The following is a 25,064-nucleotide window of genomic DNA, read 5'->3' on the forward strand; positions in this document are numbered from 1 at the left end:
GTCTCTGGGCAAAGCTATGAGGTTTCCACTGTCAATAGACAGCAGGACCTCATAGCAAAGTACAGGAGGGGGGTGGAGGCACAGCGGAGCAATCTGCTGATGTGCCGACTGTCGTTGTGATCTCTGTGATGGTGTGTCACAGGGATCACGTACCTGGAGACCACACAGAGTGGTCCCTGGGTGAAGCTCTGAGGTCTCCACTGTCTATTGACAGCGGGACCTCAGAGCTCAGTACGATGGGGGAGGCGCAGTAGAGCAAGTTCTGCTGGACGTACAGGTACGTCCTGGCAGAACTAGGCAACCACCTTCCCGACGTATATAGTCTATGGGCGGTCCGGAAGTGGTTAAACTATAGTTGCCAATCCACCCAGGAGATGGGCATGGTCAGACACAAGGGGGCAGAGTTGGTGGGCATTCCTGGGTGTGTAAAGGTGTTGTCAGTTGGTTTGTGGTTGGGTGAGAGGGAGGGGCTACAGTCTCCCAGAATTTTGTTGGCAACATAAAGGGGTTTCTAGGCCTATGATATTGAGCTCACCTCCTCTTCTCAGAAAGTGACATCATATCTATGCTGCAGCTCAGTCCCATTCAAATGAGTAGGGATCAGCAGTAGCATGGCTATGTGACCAACAGATATGAGACCACTGCCTAAGAAGAGGAAGTGGAGATCAGTATCCTAGTCCTGGACAACCCCTTTTAGACACTTATTTGTCTTAATAATGATGTCCAGGCCTATGATAGTGAGCTCCACTTCATCTTTTCAGGAAGTGACATCACACTCAGGCTGTAGCTCAGTCCCATTCAAATGAATAGGGCTCAGCTTCAGCATTGTCGTATGACGAACAGACGTGATGTAATTGCCTGAGAAGAGGAAGTTAAGATCACTATCCTAGTCCTGGAACCCTTTTAAGATGAATGCTACCTCACCTATATAACTTAAGTCCAGGTATATGATATTGAGCTCCAGTTACTCTTCTCAGGCAGTGACATCATAACCATTTGATACGTGACCCTGCAACAGCTGAGCCACATTCATTTGAATGGGACTGAGCTGCAGCTTGGCCATGTGAACAAAGGATATGATGTCAATTCCTGAGAAGAGGAAGTGGGGCTCAGTATCATATACCTGGATAACCACTTTAAAATGTGAACAGACATCTAACATTACTATTAAGTTGCATGTACAGACAGCTCAAATTTCAGTCATATAAACCAGTCACTACAAGCATAACCATACAGTCAATAATATCAGTGAGTGATGCATCATGTGAACAGGCACTTAGTATCCTCCACTATATTGCATGCACTTACAGCTGGATTGCAGAACAGCATGGATATACGTACAATGACATGAGTACATGACGCATTGTGTGAACAAATACAGAGTGTCCTCTACAGTCTGCATGCACAGAAAGGGAAAACTTCAACCAAATAAAACAGTCATTATAAGCATAAATATACATGGAGTAGCATCAGTAAATAACTTGTCATGTGAACGCGCACCTAAAACCACCACAAAATTGCATCAAACTAGCAAATAGGCCAAAAAGGCAGTTCATAATGTATCACAGATTATAAAATGTTTTATTCCAGGAAACCCCTATAAATGGAGTCTGTCCTGTCCAAAATGTCTCCAATCCAATATGCACTTGTCAGTTGATTTGCATGGCCATAAAAAGATGATTATCTCTGCATCACTTTACTGGTTTGTGGACCATATTATAGGGCCCTTCTTGGCTCTGTTATTGTGTTTTGGAAATGATAGTTTTCATTTCATGGTGGATGATGTTTTGTAGCAGTTGAATTCACACTTCAGCTCACTGCCCTAGTATCACTAGTATCTAAATAACCTGACCAAGGCAGAATGCAATGTTACTACCACCAGTTAACTTAGCACCCAGGGTACATGCCCCGCTAGCACTCTTCCTCCTTACCCCCTAGTCACAGTACAGCTGTAAAGGTGAAGTGTAAATCTAGAATATTCTTACTTCTGGTTGTCTTAGTGCAACAGAAATGGAGAGGTGCTAACTTGATACTACGAAAATAGCCCTATAAATAAATTATATGTATGTATGTATGTGTGTATGCACCTACCTGAGGCTCTCTGGTCTTCGGGCCGGTCTTGGGGCTTCTGGACATCTTCACCGGCCTTCTGTACTTCCGTTGAAGAGGTCTTGATAAATCTTCTCTTCTTGGCACATTTCCGGTGGGTAGTCACATCTTCCTTCTCATCCTGAATGGAAGAAGACATCTTGGAGGAGCTGGGTGGGACGGTTCTTTTCCTCTTCTTAGATGTCTTCGTATCTTCATCCAGTAGGGTCAGGACAGTACATCGCTTCTTCTTTCCTTCCTTCCTGATGATGAAGTCCTTTTCTTCATCCTTCATGTCCTGCTCATCAGCCGATGAGGACAGGACAGCACGCCGTTTTTTTGGTGCTTTATCCATTACGCTCTGTACATCAGCCGATGAAACAGAGGTAGGTCTTCTTCTCTTCACTCTTCTTCTCCTCAAAACAATCGCCGCTTCCTCCAAATCCATGAAAACGCTTTCGAAATAGTTAGCCGATCCTCCAACGTCGCCAGTCAACTCTAACTGTCACTGTCACCTGCCAGTCACCGCTCATGCACATACATCAGACTGGCCGCACGGCTGGCACTGGTCAGGTGATCAGTAACTGACCATTACAGCTCAGCCATTGACTTATATTATACATTATACATGAACTGATATGTTCTAATATATTGTAATGGATTTAATTTTAATTCATAGCAATGTAAATATGGCACAAACATCTGCCATATTTATGTAAGATGTGTTCTGTGACATGTATGACAACTGTAATACAAATACATTACATGGGAGACCAAACAACATGTAATGGTTACACTAAATACAATGCGGTGAGAAATGGCCAATATATTATCTAGCATGCACCATGGGGTGAAATTTGGTGGGATTTGTTCCACAATTTGCTTTGTGAAATATAATTCTATACACTATTGATTTATGAGCCCATTTTATCTCTTTTACTGAGATTTGTGACACAACCAATAAAAGTTATATAAGTTGCTCCCCTCAGGAAACTCACCATTGTTTATAAGCAGAGCTGGGATAAGCTATCCAGGATACTAGGGGGTGTAAACTCCTAAATGTAGGCCATAAATAATTGATTGTGGGGGGCCAAGATACAGTACATGGTATCAGAAGCAGATGCTCCAGGCCCTCTATTACTGCAGCTCATAGACATCAATAGGAACTGAGCTGTATGTAGTAAGGGCTCGTTCACACAGGCACAGAGGGGGAGGATTATGGTGTGGAATCCACCTCATAATCCGCCCCCTCACAATGGTGGTCTATGTAGACAGCTAGCGTTAGTTTTTCTGTTAGCAGTTTTTTGCCGCTAGAAGAAAAAGGAAGCGTCATGACCTTTCTTGAGGTGGATAGTCAGGAAGTCAATACAAGTGAATGGGAGGCAGAAAGCGCAATGCGGTTTTTGGCGCAGTTTTTTAAGGTCCATTCACTGTCCCAGAGGGGAGAACCACCTGGCGTTTTTTGAGGCGGTTTTACCAAAAAGCACTCCAAAAAAACACCTCAGTATCCAAAAACGGCTTCCTAATTCCTGAAGTGTTTTTTTTTCTGAACCAAATTACGCCACACAGTATTCACATGCAAACTAACCCTAATGGCGCCTGCTTCAGCTCCTTGTACTGTATAGTACAGGAACTAGACCTTAGCCCCTGACCAATAAGATATTTAAAAAATCTCTCTTAGGCTCGGGTCTCACATTGCAAAATCGCCACAATTTTTAGTACTTGCAGAATGGAAGGGATTCTGACTAGAGAGGACACGGGACACCCATTTTTATGGTTGTAGTGGTGGAACCCCAGCAGTCAGACACTTATCTCCTATCCCGGAGATAAGATGCATAGACGATGAATCAAGGTGAGAATTCTCAGGCAGTTCTCTTCCATAACTCTATGGGCAGTATTTCCATGACATACTGTCTATCCATGCAATTACAGAACTTCTTGAGGAGTGGGAATAGGGGCCATTTATCTAGAAGACCAGATCAGAACCAGTGAAGTGATAATAAAACATGTCAAAGGGGAGGGAAAGATTGAAAAGGAAATGGCAAAAACTACAATGAACAGAAAGAGAATAGAAGGTTCCAGACAAAACCAGCAGTTTATGTACAATATCTATTACACCCCTATTCCCTGATGGGAGTAGAAATAACTAAGGAACCCCTTCCCAGATTTTGCCATGGGGCCCCACTGTAAATTATTATGCCCCATTTTCTGGGGTATTTCAAGCCATCAAAGATCACAGAAGAAACAGCGCACACTAGACCTTCCTGCAGTGCTATCATCAGGTATGAGCACATCAATGTAGCAGAGCTGAGCTGGTCATTTGGCACAATGTGCTGTGGTGATTCCTTAGGTTCCTGAACATTTGGCAAGTGGCTAGCAACTGTGGTATGTGGCTGTTGCAATTCTAGCATTATATTCTGCCCTTTCTGTGCTGTGGTTGTGATATATCTGATGCTTATATTTATATACGTCTATTACCTTTGGCCTATCATGATGTTTTTTATATTTGTCTTGTATCGTGCATACTTACCGTAGTCCCTATCTTCACTCCTATTTATTGGGTATTTCAGTTCCCCCTCCTTTGTATTTTTGTTTTTTGTGTTTTTTGTTATATGTTGTATTGTCTTTTTAATAAAGATTTTGTCATTTTTGTTAAATATTTTGTTACCTGGTGGTTTTTATGGTTTTCTGTTGAATCACACCAGAGGTTATATCCCTATGTGGTATATTTTTGTATATTTAGAGTGAATCAGATCTATCATGTGGAGAATCTTCTCCACATCTCCCCTGAGTGTGCAGCTCACTTTGAGAGGATATAGCACTACTGAATCGCCTTTGTCTCCTCATCAAGGTACAGGGAGTTGCTGGGTCTTACCAAGAACCCCCTTTAATGGTTTGGGGTTTGCACCAGGCTCTGGGACAACTTAGCCCCCCTTCTCTTCTACTCTCCTTTTACATTTTTACCCTCTCCACGTTTTTTTTAAAATTCTTTTCTTCTTCCTCTTTCGCTCTCCAATCATTGTTGCTTATTACATGCATATAGTTTTTCCTACCGACTCCTGTTTTGCAGTTGGGAGGGAAGTCCAGAGGCCAAACGCGACTGCATCTATCATCGCTTAAAATATTTTGTGACTCTAGCAGACTGTCCATTTGAGACATGCTCATGAGATGGGTTCGACCCACCTGGGTCCTGCTCCAACTGCCTTTTTGCCCTGTCTTCATGGCTTTTATTGTACTGTTGGGGTGCATTCACATGATGTAACGCTTCGCTGATTCTTGCATGATAACTCGTGTAAGGAGCAGCGCTGAAAAATAAAATCCCATTGACTTCAAAGGGTTCTGTTTAACGTGCATAATACATTGAAATCAATGTCAAAAGCCTCCCATTGATTTCAATGTGTTACGCTGGGTTCACACTAGCGCCCGGACTCCGTTTTCATGCAGAGACGGAAACCTGTCAGACCGGGTCCGGCCGTGAGCGCCGGTGAGCGTTTTATGATCTCTGCCGCAAAACCGTTTTTTTTTTTTAAACCGGACACAGAGTACTGCATGTCTGACTCTGTGTCCGGTTTTAAAAAAACGGTTTCGCGGCGGAGAGCATAAAATGCTCACCGGCGCTCACAGCCGGACATCTTTCAAACCCATTCAAATGAATGGGTATGAAAGATTCCTGCAGGTTTCCGTCTCCTGCCTCTGTTTTGTGCAGGAAACCTGTATGAACGGAGACCGGGCGCAGATGTGTACGAGCCCTGACACGTGCTAAATGGAACCCATTGAAGTCAATTGGATTTTGTTTTACAGCGATGATCCTTACACAAGTTATCATGCAAAAATCAGCGAGGCCATTACATCTATTGAATGCACCCCAACAGTGCAATAAAAGCCAAGAAGACAGGGCAAAAAGGCAGTCGTAGCTGGACCCAGGTGGAACAAACCCGTCTCATGAGCACGTCTCAAATGGGCAGTATGCCAGAGTACTGAAATTGAAATCTTTCATGAAAAAAACTGCATTTGGGAAATTTGTCAACCCTTTAAGCATTCACAGGAATTAAAACAATATGGAGGTGAAATTTGGACATTAATTTTTTTCTTTTCAATAATACATTTAATTAGCCCTAAAATTAACACATTCACAACAAGTTTAAGGGGAAAATGCGTCTCATAGTTTGTTATGCAATTGAATACCCCACAAGTGGGTGTAAACTGATGTTTGGGCACATGAGTGCCACTGGGTGTTTGAAAAGCAGATTTTGTGAGAATAGTTTTCAAGTGCCATGTCTCTTTTGCAGATGCCCTAGCGTACCAATACAATGGAAACATAAAAAGGGAAATTAAACCCCTCACAAAATGTATGAAGAGGTATTTTGGCCCCACAGCCATTTTACAGATTTTATTAACACTGAGATATGTAAATGAAAAATTACTAAAACATCACTTTATCCCCAAAGTCTTCATTTTCGAAAGAGGATAAAGGAGAAAATGCTCTTCAAAGTTTGTTACACAGTTACTCCTGAACACGGGAATACTCCATATGTGGTCGTAAACTGCTGTATGGGAACATGGCGGGCTCAGATTGGAAAGAGGACTATTTGGGTTTCAGAGGGCAGATTTTGCTGGAATAGTTTTCAGGGGCCATGTGTCGCCTTTGCAGAGCCCCTAAAGTACCAGTACAATGGAAATTCCCCAAGTGTAATCCCATTTTAGAAACTACACTCCTAAAGAAATCTTTCAAGGGGTATTTTCATTTTGAGCCCGAGTGCTTCCCAAAAATTAATGTACATAGTCAAAATTGAAATTTTTAAAGAAATCTGCCATTTCAGTGTCCAATATGTTGTACCCACTTTGGGCACACAGCAGGGCTCAGAAGGGAAGGAGAAATGCGATTTTTAGCTTTTGGATATAGATTAAGGTTAAGGCTCCACAGGATATCCCGCAGCAATAAAACGCTGCGGGAAAAACCCCGGCAGCAGCGCATTGCGATTCTTCCTGCAGCATTTTAAACAGAAAGTTTGTGGAGTTTTCCTCCGTGGAATTTCTGTTATAATTATACCTATGGGGAAACTGCTAGTGTTTCCGTAGGTATATGTAATGGTCCAGGTCTGGTTTGGAGTTTTAAGTTGCTAGTCCTTGAGGGATGACTTACTTGCAAGGCAGATAATGTAGTCAGGAGTAAGCCAGTGGTTGATGTACAAGATGAGTGTCAGTATTGGAGGAGAAGGCAAATACCGTAGTCAGGAGCAAGCCAGTGGTCAATACACAAAATGAGCATCAGTGTTGGCAGGAGAGTCTAGCTAGATTACAGGCAGAGCTCAATAATTTCGCAAGGCAGGAAGTGCAAGGATGGATTTATATAGGAAGTTCCATCAGAGAACAGGGTAGAGCAAACTAGAGAGGCGGAAACTAAAACTAGAGGCATCGGGAACTAGGCTTCAGATCAGCACAGGAACTGTCCAGGAAGCTGAATAGCTCAGTTGGAAGAGCTGCAGCCTGGGACACTGAAGTCCCAGAGTTCATCTCCTGACAGTATAATTGACATGCTGCAATTTCCAACACTGCACCAGTTCCGGAAATTGTGGCATGTCCGCACGGTGGGTTTTTCCCGCAAAGTTGTCATGGAATTTACCAGAATCCCATCTACTTTGCCCGTAATGTAAAACGCTGCGATTTTTATCCACTGGGCTGATTTTTACCCACTGGCATTAAAGGGGCTCTATCATTGGGAAAAGTCATTTTTAAGTCATCACATCCTTGCATAGGCTTTAGAAAGGCTATTCCACATCTACCTTTTGTATGTAAATCACTTCAGAAGTTTTTGAATAAGTCAGTTTTTATATATGCTAATTAGCCTTCTCCATGCATCGGAAGTCTCACCGTGCACTGTGTATACAGCACAGGCTGCTGCTACTGATGACTGCTCCTCCTTGCTCTCACACACAGCACACAGCAAGGAGAGGAGAGCTGACTGACTACTTCCATTGCACAGAGGAAGCTCATTAGCACTTGAATAAAAACGGAATCATTCAAAAACTACTGAGGCAATTTACATACAAAGGGTATGTGTGGAATAGCCTTTCTAAAGGCTATGCAAGTATGCGCTTAGCCAAAAATTACTTTTCCCAATTATAGAGCCCCTTTAACCACTTCCGGACCGCCCATAGACTATAAACGTCCGGGAAGTGGTTGCCTAGTTCTGACAGGACGTACCGTTACGTCCAGTCAGAACACAGTAGCTGCATGGAGATCGTGCAGCTACTGAAGCTGGCTGTAACTTCAGCTGGAGCTCCCAGAGAGATGGCAGGGAAGATTTATTCCCTTCCCTGCCATCTCGATCGCTGTGTATACAGCGCTCAATGAGCGCTTTATATACAGCTATAGACGCTGCCATAATTCAGCTGCCCTCTGACCCGGCGGTCACGTGATCCGCCGGGAGCAGCGTCTTCCAAAAGCTGCTGGGTCCTACAGGACTCAGATCAGCTCAGTAAGCTGTATATACAGTGTGCAGAAGGCTGGATTTCTCCTGCATCTGGGGTTAAATGTAGCAGCCCCAGTTATAGGAGAAATCAGCCTCCAATACAAAAAAAAAGTGATCAGATGCCCCCAAAGGTCTCTTATCACCTTATGGGGACACAATCTGAAAAAAAAATAAAAATATAATAAAGTTTAAGAAAAATGTAAATAAAATAATAAAAATTAATAATACGCTAATAAAACGCCATTATCAAAGGTTATAGCCCCACCCCCGACGACACCATACAAAATAAAATTACCTTAACGTAGAGGAAAAACTATATTATAAAGTTTTTCAGTGACACTTTGTGTTATTAAATTAAAAAAAAAATAATAAATTGAAAACCAGACACAATTTCCCTCCTATTTTGTTTATATTTTCCCGGATATAAAAAAAAAAAATTAAAACACATTTGAAAATAAAAACATAAAAATAAAGCCCTATGTGTCCCCGAAAAAAGACGCAAAAATTAGTTGACTGAGACATACAAGAAAAATGTTACAGCCCTCAAAACCCGCACATACAAAATAAACCTAAAATGTGTCTGTCCTGGACCACAAATTGGCCCGGTACTGAAGTGGTTAAGCTGAATGAATGACAGCAAGCAGAGATCTAGTAAACTGTGAGGAATTGATACGTAATGTATATTGGAAAATTGTACAACTGTTCTTTTTACAACAATAAGATTTTTCTTTTAATATTGGTCTGAAAGTGACCAATCCCTTTAAAGTGGTATTCCCACGTCGCATACTCACTAGTCTTCGTTGCTGTAAAATCCTCTGTCTTCCGGCTTTGTTGCGTCATTGGTGGGCGGGGTCACATATGCAAAGCCAAGCAGCGACATGCCGCTGGCCCTGTGTGCACGCTCATAGATGGTGAGACCAGTCTAGCCTTCACAATGCGAATACAGACCCAGCATCCGCTGTAATAGAGAGGCGGATGCCGGGGAGGGTTAGACGCCAACACAGATGCCTGCAACATCGCTATGCTCCTGCCGCTGCTGGCTTCATGCAGGGCAAGAGCATAGCGATGTTGCAGGCAACCCTCCCCGTCATCCGCCTCTCTATTACAGCGGATGCTGGGTCTGTATTGCCGGCCCCTTCCCCCCAAAGGGTAAACTACCCCCCCCCCCCTCCAGGCTCGCTCCCGTGCACTTAGCCCCTCCTCCCTCCCCCCTGAGAGCAGGCTGATACATCACTTGACTTATGACCAGATAAGTCAAGAGATGTGTCCCAAAAAAATGAATAAAGTAAGATAGAGGACAAACAAAGCAGTTTTGCTGAAGCAGTGTATTTGGGGAAAGACTTACATTCACAATAGCAAGCAGTATAGATAGGATCCTTGTGATGGGACAACCCCTTTAAGGGTAAAAGGGTTATTCCCACTCACACAAACCAATCTTAGACCAGTGAACACACAGTGCTTTACGTTAACTACAAAGTGGATGGGATTAGCCAAAACCATCACATTGCAGAAAAAAAATCTGCAGTGGAAATGCTGCGATTTCAAATACACTTTTGTTTCTGCAAATCGCAGCATATCAATTATATCTATGGAAACACTGGCATGTTATGTATAGGAATACTAGAAGCAGTAAGTCTGCAGAATCGCTCGTGTGCTGTGGCAGGGGGTAGGTAGTGGCATCCGAAAAGTATTTTCTGTGTCAAAGTGCAATCTTAACTTTTACTGACACCCAGTGGCAGATTGTGAGAATGCAACCTGCTTTTACCTATGATCTCATGCCGCTGTTATTCAGTAATAACCGTGGCCATTTAACAGAATCTAGAATATATTATGGCTATATGGTACAACATTAGTGATTACAAATTGTAATATTTACAATTACAATTGAGATATTAATGTTCTCAGCTCTTGTACCATTAGAACCAAGGTGCAAACACAAATTATAATTTCTTTATACCCAATTAAGAAAATATATATGTTTGATTTGACTATCATATCTTCTACTTTTCAAATTTGCTTGATAGTAAAACTAATGAAAAATACTGGAGACTGCAATAAAAAAAAACTAGCATCATTGACAATCTGTTGCAGTAATCAGTTCAATGTACACCAGATTGATGAAGTTTTGCTCCACAGTACTAACGGGGTATTCCCTCTCAAGGATCCTATCTATACTGTTAATTTATGAGTGAGTAGTATTCGATCGAATACCTCCTGGCCATAGGTATTGGTTTAAGCGGTCGAACACCAAGAGGTTAAGCGCATCAAATATTCGATGCATTTAACCCCTTGGTGTTCGGCCGCTTACATGAATACCTATGGCCGTGAGGTAGTTGATCGAATTCTACTCGCTCATCTCTAGTGCATATTATTTGATCTGCATTGATATTAGATTTCTAGTAATCACAATTCTTTAACCCCTTCCTGACATGCGCCGTAATAGTACGGCGCATGTCGGGTCTGTAACTATGGCGACCGCCCAGGAGCTTTAAGCAGTAGACAACCGGCTCTAATGCCTCCGATCAGTCCCCGGACCGATCGGAGGCATTAACCCCTCCGGCGCCGCGGTCAAAGGCGCCACTTTCCCGGCGGCGCATGGGCACCGCCATTTTGTCTGGGATCGCCGGCTCCTGGAGCATGCTCCAGGGCCGACGTCACGTTGCCATGACAGCCGGGAGCCTTTACAAGGCTCCCAGGCTTGTCTGCAAATTCTCTCTTTTGCAGGCTGGTCTATGCAGCCTGCAAAAGAAAGGATGATTTTTTGCAATGCATTAGCATTGTAATTCATTGCATTAGTGATCAGACCCCCTGGGGTTCAACACCCCTAGGGGTCTAATAAATGCAAAAAAATAAATAAATAAATAAATAAATAAATAAAAAGTATTAAAAGTTCAAATCACCCCCCTTTCCCTAGAACACATATAAAAGTAGTTAAAAACTGTGAAACACCTACATGTTAGGTATCCCCGCGTCCGAAATCGCCCGCTCTACAAATCTATAAAAATATTTTTCCTGTTCGGTAAACGCTGTAGCGGGAAAAATAGTCAAAAGAGCCAAACCGCCGTTTTTTCACTGTTTTGATTCTGATAAAAATTTGAATAAAAAGTGATCAAAGCAATAACATTTCCCAAAAATGGTAGAACTAAAAAGTACACCCGGCCCCGCAAAAAAAGACGCCCTATGCATCCCCGTACACTTACGTATAAAAAAGTTACGGCTGTCGGAATATGGCGACTTTTAGAAAAAAAAAAATTTAACACAGTTTTGGATTTTTTTTAAGGGGTCAAAATGTAAATAAAACCATATACATTTGGTATCCCTGGAACTGAACCGAAACACAGAATATAGGGGACATGTCATTTTGGCTGCACAGTGAACGCCGTAAAACCAAAGCCCGTAAGAAAGTCGCAGAAATGCATTTTTTCTTCAAATCCACCCCATTCTGAATTTTTTTTCCTGCTTCCCAGTACATTATATAGAATAATTAATGGTGGCATCATGAAGAAAAATTTGTCCCGCAAAAATTAAGACCTCATATGGCTCTGGGAGCGGAGAAATAAAAAAGTTATGGGGTTTAGAAGGAGGGGAGTCAAAAATGAAAATCAAAAAATGCCATCGGCGGGAAGGGGTTAAAGATAAACAATTGTAGCAGCACCAGCAAATCTGGGGATCATCCTATAAATCGCACGGCAGAAACCCCACCGCAGGCAAAAGGGTTTGCAATAGAAAAAACAATCCGGTCTACCAGCAACTTGTAAGGATGCAAAATGTCCTTTTATTGGAAAAAGCAGTACACAGTAGACCTCTGGTTGGGCCAGGATTTAAATGGCGCTAAAATGTTGTCATATGGCAACCATCTTAATGAGGCTTTATAAATAAAAGGAAAATCCTGTTCAATCTATCACAGAAAATGTTCCGAACAGTCCAGTAAGAAGAGGTCAAACCATGATTCTAAAATTTCACCTGGGTATTGGAAATCCTACTGGATGATCATAGTCTCCATGTGTGTGAGGCCAGTTCAGGTGACTCAAGACCCCTGGATGAGCAGGATAAATACTGCACAATGCAGATCAGATTCTGGAAAATATGATTGTATTCTTATTCCCCGCACGTGAATGATTACCGTAAAGATAACATCTTAATCCACGGGATGCAAATAGACGCTACAAGGCTACAGTCATTTATCTATCAGAGACAGAACTGTATTAGAGGAATAGAATCTGACAAGTTTTACTTTGTGGATTTGGTGAGGAACAAACAATGAGCTTCCATGTTGCACAGATCAAGCTGGGGATTAAACTGACAGATGTGCGATTCCACAGACTAGTGCGCAAACCAAACTGATGTTTTTATAGCAATTAGCTTTATAAAGATTATATTAACAGATGTTAAATAATGGCCAGAAAATGTAAAGTAAATCGCTCCAGCAGGACGTAATGGTTACATTTAGGGAAACTGAGAATTTAATATGAAAAAAAACTCGCTCTATTATTTGGGATGTGGTCTGTTGAAGGAGGGGTCAGATTGTAAGATCTGTGTTTTATATTCCACTAGGTTATACACTGGGGATGGAGATCAAAAATAAAAGTCATTTATTGAACCAAGGATGGGAGTCATCTGTATGGCTTTATATCAGACTAAAAGTAGCAGATAATGTACAGGGGTTCTACAGGTTAGTAAAAGATTATTACAGAAGCTGTGCTTACACCTTATACTATTATACTCTATAATGTACTGCTTGTGATGTATATTCTAGGGGGTGCATTGCAATAGCCTAGACCTGGGCCAATATTACATCATAGCCAGTGACCTCACCGTCTACAGAATTGCTTTGAGGTTGACATTTATACCACATTTATTGGGAATATTCTGCATTAAGCATTGTACAGTAACATTCATACAAGACGAGAGACTGAGATTATCTTACCTTAGCCTTACCTAAAGACGGAGTTTAGGGACTGCAGTAAAATATGAGATTTATGTACCAAGTACCAGGCACTTAGTGGAATCTGCAGTCAACACTACACATCCTTAACTTCAGCAGCTCAATGAGAGTAAGTCAGTACCGGCAGGGCAATCGCTGACACTGAGACAGTACCAATACTGCGCTCAACACAGCTGGCGCCGCTCCGGCCTCCACTGCACCGTTGGGGTTCTGGCTTATATCCTTCTGTTGATTGTCTTATTGCAGTTTTCTTTGTTAAAATATGTTTGAAAACCATTCAATAAAAATCACTGAAACAAAAAATCTGAAAAGTGTGACATCCAAAAGTATTCAGCCCCCTGTACTCCGATACCCCTAAATAAAATCCAGTCCACACAATTGCCTTCAGAAGTCACTTAATTAGTTAATAGAGTCCAGCTGTGTGTGAATTAGCCTCAGTATATATACACCTGGTTTTTGAAAGCCTCAGTGGTTTGTTAGAGAACACTAGTGAACAGACAGCATCATGAAGACCAAGGAACTCTCCAGGTAGGTCAGAGGTGTGGAGAAGTTTAAAACACGGTTAGTTATAAAAACATATCCCAAGCTTTGAGCATCCCAAGGAGCACTGTTCAATCCATCAATCAAAAATAAAAAAAAGTATTCTACAACTGCAAACCTGACCATCCACCTAAACTGACAGATGGAGCAGGCGAGCACTGATCAGAGAAGCAGCCAAGAATCCCATGGTCACTCTGGAGAAGCTGCCGAAATCCACAGTTCAGGATGGAGAATCTGTCCACAGGACAACTATAAGTCGTGTACTCCACAAATCTAGCTTTTATGGAAGCGTTGCAAGAAGAAAACCATTGTCAAAAGAAAGACATAAGTGCAGTTTGCCCCAAGCCACATAGGGGACACAGTAAAAGTGGAAGAAGCTGCTCTGGTCAGATGAGAATAAAGGTAAACTGGCAGAAAAGTACCATTGCTCATAACTCTGAGCACACTATCCCTACTGTGTAACATGGTGGTGGTGGCAGCATCATGCTGAGGGGAGGCTTTTCTTCAGCAGGGACAGGGAAGCTGGTCAAAATTAATGGGAAGATGGAGAGAGCTAAATAAAAGGCAATCCTGGAAGAAAACCTGCTGGAGGCTGCAAAAGACTTGAAACTGGGAAGGAGATTCACCTTCCAGCAAGACAATGCCCCTAAACATACAGAACATACAGCCAGAGCTACAGTGGAATGGTTTAGATCAAAGAATATTCATGTGTTCGAATGGCCCAGTCAAAGTCCAGACCTAAATCCCATTGATGTCAAGATCTGAGTTGTTTATAAAATGGTTGTATGTTTTTGGTGGTGTTCATCTGGGGATTTGAGCCGGTGTCCTGTGGTTCTCTGGTCATTATGGGATAGTGGTTGGATATCTGCCACAGTCTCTACTTGATCTTGCTTTGTGTCTCTGTAGACGAGAGCTTCAGGCGTGTGTAATTGTCGTCAACCTCTCAGGTGGTTGGGGCCTCAGGCAGGGCCTAGTCAGCCGTTGCAGCACTAGGGACAGCTTACCTACCCCATTTCCATAGTAGTGCTAGCAGCATTCAGTACCACGGTTGTTCGGGCATTGACACAACCGTGCCAATTGAACGTCTGTGACAAGACATGAAAATTGCTCTTCACAGACGTTCTCCATCCAATCTGGCTGAGCTTGAGCTATTTTGCAGAGAAGACTGGGCAAAAATCTCAGTTTCTAGATGTGCAGAGCTAGTAGAGAGATACCCCAAAAGACAGCTGTAATTGCAGCGAACGGTGCCTCTATAAAGTATTGAAGTAGGGGGTGAATACTTTTGAACATCACACTTTTCAGATTTTTATTTGATTACTTTGTCTTGGTTGATCACTTATATCACTTAAATTTGTAGTTTTAATGTGACAAAATGTGAAAAAGTTCAAATACTTTTACAAGCCCCCTGTAAATAAACCGTATAATTCACGGATTAGACATATCTAACATATAACAATATGATTCCCAAAGGATATACACAAGTGGGATGCTTTCATCATAAACACCCCAAAACACACCCACCCGCACATGACTGTCAAATGGAAAGTAATGCAGTGATGCAAAAAGATGTCTCCCAATGTGACTAATAGAGATTATACCAAATAATGACACAGGCGCAGATACAGGTCAGGTGACTTTAGTTTATTCTCCACATCTATTAATATAGTATAAATAGCAGGAATGGTTGGCAGTTCAGTAGAATACACCAAATCTTAGGCTTTCATACTTATACTTGAAATTACATGATAAGCTAAGAGCAATTCCATTCACATCTGAAAATACCGAAACCCGTATGGCTGCTTTTAGGCTGAGGACTCAAAATGCGGAAACGCCACTTTATTGGCTGCAGATTTAGCTGCGTGTCTTTTAGCCAAAGTCAGGAGTGCATTGAGCAAAAGGAAGAAGTATAAGAACTTCCTATATATTTTCCATTCCTTTTATAGCCATTTTTGGCTTTTCCTCATAAAAACGTGGCAAAATCTGCAACAACAACAACAAAAATCTGTGTTTCCACAATGCGAGGCCTCAGCCTATGCCAGTTTTCTGAAATAAAAAGTCGTAAGTTTTTGCTAGTTAGTTATTAGTTAGTTGATGTGTAGCTGTATAATCACACACACACGGTGAGCCATAATTATGGATACACCCAGATAAAATGGAAGTGGTTGCTGATATCACCTTACCGTTTGTGGCATATTAGTACATGGGAGGGGGGGGGGGGGGAATGTGAGGCCGGGTGACGCCCATGGTAGGCATCTGCAAAGCCGCCATCTTGGATTCAACTTCATCAATGGAAGCATAAATTCCACTGGGTAACTGCAATTGCTACGTGATGATGTGTTACCCTCTATGTGCGCTGAAGCTGGCGCATTTCCTGAGTTCTTCCAGCAAGATGGTGCACCACCACATTACGGATTTCAGGTCCGAACGTTCCTCCAACAGTTTCCTGGCAACCACTTCCATTTTATCTGGGTGTATGCATACTTATGGCCCACCCTGTGTGTGTGTGTGTATATATATATATATATATATATATATATATATATATATATATATATATATATATATATATATATATATATATATATAGCTTTTTGCTTGTTCTTGTAGAACCGCCATAGCAGACCTTGTCTTTACTCTCAGTAACCATTGTGACAGGAAATGTTCCTCTGTTATTAAAGCAAAGCTCAAGAATTTTTTAGCCAATATTATATTAAAGATTTTTTTAAAAACTAGCCAGAGACAAAAAAAAAAAAAAAAATACATACATAAAATCTATACAGTGCAAAGAAGTTCTGAATCAGTACTATGTTGAAATATTAGACCTGGACGGCAGCTTTTCCATACAATATTATGTGCTGTGGGCAGTGTAATGCTATTTTTTTTCATTGTCCTATTACCATCAGTGCTGCAGAAGCAGTGCAGGGCAAAATGTATGTGCAGGCAATCTAATGCTAGCCATAAACATAAGTCATCTCTTCTGTTCCTAACATACTCATGTACATGGAGTTCAGCAAAACAATTCATTTGTATGGAATAAGATGGCAGCTTCTCATTTCACCTAAAACATTAGGCAGCTGAAATCCAACGGCCTAGGTCCTTGCTTCCCCATTCAATTGATGTCGGGGGAAGAATTGGGAAGCCACCATACATAATAGAAACTCAGCAGTCCTGCCAACAAGATGGTCATTCTCATTAGATGATGAAGACACACATGTAGTTGAGTTTTGGTTGGTACGATGTGGTGTTAGGCCTCTTTTACAGGTTTGGTACATAAGGAATGCTGTATAATTCAATATATGTCCATGAATTGAAGTCACACAGAAGCAGTCATCATCTACTTCTGGCCCTATAGGGAGAAAATGAGGATTACACCCACTGGATGGTACTTGGCGAGAACAAGCTTTGACTTGAGGCCTCTAAAGACTGTACATGGAGAATTTTATGAGAAGGTCTGCCACTGTACCGCTTGTGAATGGCACCTGACAGAGCCTCTAACAAAGTCTGAAGCTCCGGAAGACCAATGACTTGTACTGACAGGCTTTTATTCACTTGACTTGCAGAAGAATTAAGGTCATTCAGACTTGTCAGGACTTCTGAAGCATTTACATCAGAACCTACAAGAAATTGACAAACAGACCTGGTCACACTACCAAAGATGACATATTATATAGCTTTTATTTATGTTTTAACCCTTTAAAAAAAAAATTTTCAAACGTTTGTGAAAAAAACAAATAAATTCTTGGAATCGCCACATTCTGAAACCAATCATTTTTTACATTTCCGTGTACAGGCTGAATAAGGCAGGCGTTTTTTTGTTTTTTTTTTGTGGGGCCAGATGTATTTTTCATTTCTACCATCTTGGGGACTGTCTGATGTTTTGATTGCTTTTGTCCAAATTGTTATGGAAGGTGAAACAGCAGAAAAATGCCAGTTGAGAATTTTTATTTATTTTTTGTTACTACAGCATTCAACGTATGGGAAAAATAAGTTTGTAGACTGGGCGTTTTAGGATACAGAGATGCCCAACGTGTATGTGTTTCACATTATTTATTTATATGTTTGTTCTAGGGAATGGAGGGGATTTTATTTATTTAACTTTTATTTTTAACCCCCTGAGTCTTGAAACCCAGGGTGTCTGCTCACTAATGCATAGCAATGTACTGAGAAATGGCTATGCTACTATTCGGGTCTGTTCACACAGAGTTTTTTTGCAGGCACATTTTGATGCAGAATCTGCCCCAAAATCTGCCTGCAAAAATGGCTCCCATTGACTTCAACGGAAGCCACTCACTCCTCCTCCCCGCTTCCCTCCCCCCCCCTCTGAAACCCCCAACCCCCCACCACACATTTAAGCCAATTAGGCTTAAATAAAATCTCAATGCCAGACCAAAGCAACAGTGAAAATACTTAATATCTCACCTTTTAATATAGAAACGACATTATTTCGCAGTAAGTACATGCTGTTTTTGATACGGCATAGACCTGCACTCAGGGAGCTCCGAACACTAAATGATGTGTCTTTTATCAGTAGCTCCAAGTTTAGCTAAAGTTTAAGAAGAAATTGTACAAAGTTAGTAAAATTAAACATATATATATATATATATATATATATATAAACTCTGAGAAGATAAAACACAAATAAAAGTGGGCTACATAAAATTGGCCATTGCATCACAACGTACATTTTTTTTCCTATCAGTAGGTCCTTGTAGAATGGGAGGAAATCCACGCAAACACGGGGAGAACATACAAACTCCTTGCAGATGTTGTTCCTGGCGGGCTTCGAACCCAGGACTCCAGTGCTGCAAGGCTACAGTGCTAACCACTGAGCCACCATTTTGCCCCTCATATTCCGATGTGTGTGTGTGTGTGTATATATCTTTATGAAATGTATATACTATATGAAAAACAGTGGGCCATACCATTTTACAAGAAGCAAGGTTGTTTTGAATGAATGAAGATAAGGTGCTGGAATTGTTCTTTATGTCTTCGAGAACCTAAAAACAAAGCACAAATATCTGTATTCTTCTGAAATCATATGTTAAGAGACAGTCACAGTAAAAATTACAAAACCATATAGCATTTACTGACAAATTACAATATTAAAGCTACAGTCCAGTGTCTTGGCAGGGCAGGTCAGACAGGACTGTCCAGCGGCTGCAGCAAAAGTAGGAAGCGCTGTATGAGTGAAATCACCCATCTTCAGATAACACTATAGCCAGTACTAATGGGCAGAAGAAGAAAAATATTCACTGGACTGTTGCTTTAAAACTTTTCACCACCTCCAGCAATTCAAGTTCTTCACATCTGTGAATAGGTGCTGCGCCACTGATTCCAGCACAGTTGGAAATTTTATCTAGCCCCCACCATTCCTGAGCGACAAGGGCTATTTAAGTTCTGTAATGTCAGAAGGGCAGTGTCAGAGCTCAGAATCACACCCCTTGCCTGCTCCTGTCTGACACCGCCCTCCTGTCACTATAGAGACTAAACACCAAAAATAACAGCATTGATTACTCAGGAACGGTGGGAGCTACAGAAAAAATTCCAATTGTCCAGAATCAGAGGAGTAGCATCTATTAAGTAATGTAAAGAGTTTGGTTTGTTGGAGGTGGTGGAAGGTCCTTTTTAAATGTACGATAACTGTGCATAATTTTGTTACATCGAAGGAAAGCTAATAAACTATTATTTCCTGGACATTTATTCTATGGGAGGATGTTAAAAAAAAAAAAAAAAAAAAAAAATTTTTTTTTTTTTTTAAATCTGCCAGTCTCCCTTTTAAGTGCGTTTTCAGCAGTCTTTATGTTTCATTATCTGATTTCCTTCCTAAGAAAATATCATACTGTAAAACAGGCCATAAATACAAAAAAAAATTAAAAAAAAAAAACCCTAAACAAACCCTTTAAAAGAAGTTCTTTGGAACGCTAAATAACATTTTCAGCATAGCATTATTGGTCCGGCACTAACTCATAGCTTAGCTCCAACCCATCCTGCTTCTCGGGCACATGCAAGCTTCATTATATTAAACTTTGAGTCAGTCTGAGATTAGAGCCCTGCTTTACCCAGAGACCCACACTCACTTTTATATGGACACTTTCCAACCCCAGTGACTACAAGGCATCTGTATTTGTGTATTACACAATGTATTGTATTACATACAAGTATTATAAAATACCATAAGTGATACATAAAGGACAATTGGGTTCTGCCCATTCAGGAAAATCATTGCACTACCCTTTCTCCAGAAAATGTTAGAATAAAGTTGGAGGGATAACAGAGCAGCAAATAGTGAAAGAAGAATAATATAAAAATAGTACAAAGTACTGTGCAGCAAGGAATTATTGAAGAAAAAAAAAAAAGCAAAAAAAAGCCCAAAAATGTAGACATTGTCATACTTGACATTAGTGGTGTAAAAATAAAAGACAAGTAGAAAACAGCACACATTGCGATCTCCATCCCATCATGGGTGAGGACCCAGCATAAGTCGCCCATCAAACCATACTAATTGAAGGGGTGGCTTCCACCATCTTACAAATGCATAATTAGATATTCAATAAACTTTGCATAAATCTATAGCACAGTGTACATAAGGAACAACACTATTTATTGCTATAATATGAGCTGTATTCTGCATTCTAGGTGTTTTTCTCCTGTGCATGTTCTCTCTCCAAATTTCACTTCTCCCTGATCTGGAAGGAGACTAGCTGCTATAATGCTTGACATTGACAGCACACAGAAAGTAGAGGAGAGTCAGCTCCATATACCTATCTCCCTCCTAAGCACCAGCAGGGTCCTATAAGACATTATAGAGAAGTACTGACCTGTACAAATGTGACTAAACCACCTGGTGAGAGATGCAAAGCTTACGGTTTTCTGCAGCAGTCTGCATCTGTCTCACCTCTCACTCACTCCTGCCCATCCCCTCTCCATAGATTTCTATGTAAACGTACAATGACACCTCTTATACTCCCTTGTACTACTGATTTATGCAAAGTTTGTTGAGCGGTTAGTGGCCATTTATAGCAAAGTGGAAGAATGACAAGGTAATCAAGGACAAAAGGACGTCTAAAGTATCTTCCTACAACAAACCTCCCCCTGTCTAGTTACGTTGGGGGAAAATGTTAATAAAACCGTACCTTATCAGAAACCCAGCATCTCTCAAGATCTGCTTGCATCAGCCGTGCAGCTTGTATTCCACTGTCCATAAGACTCTCTAACCCTAAACACATTCCCGTGGAAAGTATCTCACTAATAGACTTCTGGAAGAAAAGGAACATCAGAAATCAAATTTGCCAATAAAATGTGTATGTTTCCTAGCTTTTGTATCATATTTAACATCAATACAGTATAATACATTAACCACAATACCATAAGTAGAATCTTGGTACTTTCCACCCCCTCCTTTGCGATGGAAAGTAACTGGATGTGGGAGTTAGCCTCAGCACAGCCGCACATAACAATAATAACACATTTACATTAGAAAGAATCTCAAAAGAATAATTCCAGACAAAACAAAAAATTAATTTTCACCACCTCACCCATTCTAGTTCATAGTATCTATTACTGGGCACCGATGCTCCACTGATTCCAACAAAATTGGAATTTTTTCCCTAGCCCCCAAGGTTCCTGAGCAACAATGACTGTTAGTTTTGGTGACTGACGCGCTATTTAAGCTCTGTAATGTCAGAAGGGCGGTGTCAGGCAGGGGGCGTCACTCAGAGCTCCAATCAGTGGCAGCCAGTCAGAGCTCAGAATCACACCCCTTCTCTGCCACCGCCCACCTGACAGTACAGACACTAAATAGCATATCAGGCATCAAAACTTACAGAACTGATTGCTCGAGAAAGTTGAGGGCTACAGAAAAAAATTCCAACTGTGCCAGAATCAGTAGAGCAGCATCTCACCTAATAACAGATGCTAAGAACTGGAGTTTTTGGAGATGGTGAAAGGTTCTCTTTAAGGTGCCCATTCCCCTTGAAGAATAGTTGGCCAAATAGTTATATGGATGGCAGCTATTCCCGTAACTTTCCAGCTCATTTTAGCTGAACACGCTGTATTCTGAATGGGCAGGGAGAAGTAAGCTGCACGGCCAGACATCTCTGGTTATCACTCCTTAGACCAGGGGTAGGTAACCTTCGGCATACCAGTTATTGTGAAAGTACAACTCCCAGCATGCATACTTGCTCTGCTGCTCTTGAAACTCCCATGGAAGTGAATGGAGCATGTTGGGAGTTGTAGTTTCACAGCAGCGGGAGGGCCAAAGGTTGCTGACCCCTGCCTTTGGATGATGAAACCCTCTTTGGGATGGCTCAGAGCCACCATTCATATAAAATAATCACTCAGTCTTGTGTATAGGGGCTCCCAACAGCAAAACTAATGGAAATTATTCCATGCACTACAGTGACCAAAATATAGGGGGTTTTTTTGTTTTGTTTTTTTAACATTTGTCACCAATTAAAGTCATGTATTCTTGCTTATGTACCTGTAGACCATGCTCTTCTGCAGATTCCTCTTCTGGGAGATGTAATTCCAACTCACTCAGCGCTGCCAAGTTTCCAATGCTCTGTAGTATCTGCTCCGTTGTACTGTTGGCTTTATCTTTTGCTTCTGTAACCATGGCTGATATATCTGAGCAACATCCCTAAGAAAATAGTAAGGCAGGAGCTATTAAAACCAATGAAGGAGTATTACGATAAAAAGGGACCAGAGACGTACTGCTGTAACCTATAATAACTAGAGATGAGCGAGTAGCACTTGATCGAGTAGGTGTTCAATCGAATACTACGGTATTCGAAATACTCGTACTCGATCGAGTACCACTCGCTGTTCGAATGTAAAAGTTCGATGCAGAACCAGCATTGATTGGCTGAATGCTTTACAGGTCGGCCAATCAACGCTGGTTCTTCTCCTACCTTTAGAAGTCTTCTCCGTCCAGCTTCCCCGCGGCATCTTCCGGCTCTTCATTCACTCTGCTAGGCATTGGGCTTGGGCAGAGCCGACTGCGCATGTCTGCTTGTAGTGCGGGCATGCGCAGTCGGCTCTGCCCAGGCCCGATGCCTGGCAGAGTGAATGAAGAGCTGGAAGATGCCGCGGGGACGCTGCACGGAGAAGACTTCTCAGAGGATCCAGCCCGACCCTCACTCGTGGACTTGGTAAGTATAATTTGCTCAAACGTTGCCTACCCCTGAAACGAGCATTTTCCCCCCATAGACTATAATAGGGTTCGATATTCGATTAGTCGAATATTGCGGGGCTACTCAAAACGAATATCAAACCTCAAACATTTTACTGTTCGCTCATCTCTAATAATAACCAGTAAGATAGTGGCTTCAATAGTCCAAACTGTAAAAACACCAATGCTTGCTTGTTGTCAACTTGAATCACTTACAAAATGCTGCAGAGGACAGAAATAAAATACCTTGTGGTGCAAGTGACTGTATCATTAAAAAATAAAGATCTCACATTATTGGTGGCTGACAGACGGGGATAGATTAGCAAATACGACGCTCATAAAATGTCATGATCACCTGTAGGAGCAGCTGCAGATGTCCTCCTAACTTCCTAATAGACAACAGCATGCTGTCAGCTAGTCGGGAACTCTCTTGACTTTCAGGTAAATGGTCCAAGCAATGTTTGCTTAACACAACAAGCTGCTGAAATGCGGACGTCATTCGTACACTCTGTAACTGCGCAGAACGATTGACCAAGAACACTGAAAAGATAGCAGACATTACTGATTGGAGCAATCCACGCGCTCACATACACATCCTTGTAAAACTCATGCTTAATATCAAAAATCTTTCATTTTGATTCATATAATTGCTGCAATATTACCATTTCCATGTACTTTTTGGATTTTAATACCAACTGCATAAAAAAATTTCCATAATATAACATGACAATCAATTTATCAGCTGCCAAACAGATATGTATCTCCCACGACCACCTCTCCTTGCCTTCCCCACCATTTATTGATGGGCTGCCAGGGCAAGCAGGAGGTGGAGAAGGGAACACTATGCTGCTCTTACATAGGTCACCAATACCACTTTAAAATAGGTCACCAATACCTGATCAGCAGGGGGTCCAACACATGGGTCCGCCACAGATCAGCTGTTTGAAGAGGAAGTGGTATTCACTATTGCTGTGGCCTCTACCCTGTGCCTATGACATCAACTCAATTGTTGCATGGCACAGCTGTAAGTGAAGGGGGCCAAGCTGCAATATCAAGGAGGACCCTCCTCAATCTATGGCACTGTGTTTGGTATTCAGTGAAGATGCTGAAAATTATTCAAACAGCTGATCGGCAAGTGTCCTGGGTGTCAGACCACCATTGATCAGCTATTGCTAATATATGGTAATGAAAGGTATTTCACGGTGTGTGATAATAGAACACTCACAGGAATTCTGTTACAACTGCACCAATTACGGTAGGGGATACGGCAGCATGTACAGCCTCCATTCTGTCAATAGTGGGTTATTGAATGTGGGATGATCAACCCCAAAAAACAATAGCCCTAAATTGCTGTTTTCTGACATGGAACTTAATGCAAAATAAGTATAGTAAAAGACCTTTGTGCACTCACAGGCATCTGTGCTATCATCATCCTGCTGTTCATATGCCCGAGACAGACCGTAGACTGCAGAGCACACAGTACGTAGGCAGCAGATCACACTGTCAGCTATGTTGCTCTCATCTGCATGACTTTGACCTAGGTAATCCAAGGAAGATCCTAATAGATCCTTACAGATCCTAGGAAGATGGGAATCTGTTGGGTTTGAGCAAACACTACTGCTGTTGGATTTACTCAAGAAGCTGCTGGATTTATTCAATAAACCTGTAAATAAAATATAAAATGATGTTATGGTATTTTTATTACATATTCAGCAAAAGAATGGTAGACTAGCATTTAGCAGAAAGTGAATATGTGTGAACTTGAATGGGTTTGCAAAGTGACCGACCGTGAGCGTCTTCTGCCTGTCCACAGCGAAACCATTTTTTGTTTAAACAAACTCAAAGTCGGA

General features: G+C 41.5%; 1 protein-coding gene across 1 annotated transcript in view; it reads right to left on the reverse strand.

The window, feature by feature from the left end:
• Positions 1-17,411: 17,411 nt before the first annotated feature.
• KIF14 (kinesin family member 14) overlaps positions 17,412-25,064 on the reverse strand; it is a 58,734-nt gene continuing 51,081 nt past the window's right edge. Inside the window, exons 23-29 of the mRNA XM_075286420.1 lie at positions 24,626-24,877; positions 23,570-23,754; positions 22,525-22,683; positions 21,179-21,301; positions 18,968-19,042; positions 18,465-18,588; positions 17,412-17,659 (exon numbers count right to left, since the gene is read on the reverse strand). Coding sequence (XP_075142521.1) covers positions 17,412-17,659; positions 18,465-18,588; positions 18,968-19,042; positions 21,179-21,301; positions 22,525-22,683; positions 23,570-23,754; positions 24,626-24,877 — 1,166 coding nt within the window. The remainder of the gene's footprint in view (positions 17,660-18,464; positions 18,589-18,967; positions 19,043-21,178; positions 21,302-22,524; positions 22,684-23,569; positions 23,755-24,625; positions 24,878-25,064) is intronic.

Source organism: Leptodactylus fuscus, chromosome 9 (genome assembly GCF_031893055.1).
Source record: "Leptodactylus fuscus isolate aLepFus1 chromosome 9, aLepFus1.hap2, whole genome shotgun sequence".
Taxonomy (NCBI): Eukaryota; Metazoa; Chordata; class Amphibia; order Anura; family Leptodactylidae; genus Leptodactylus; species Leptodactylus fuscus.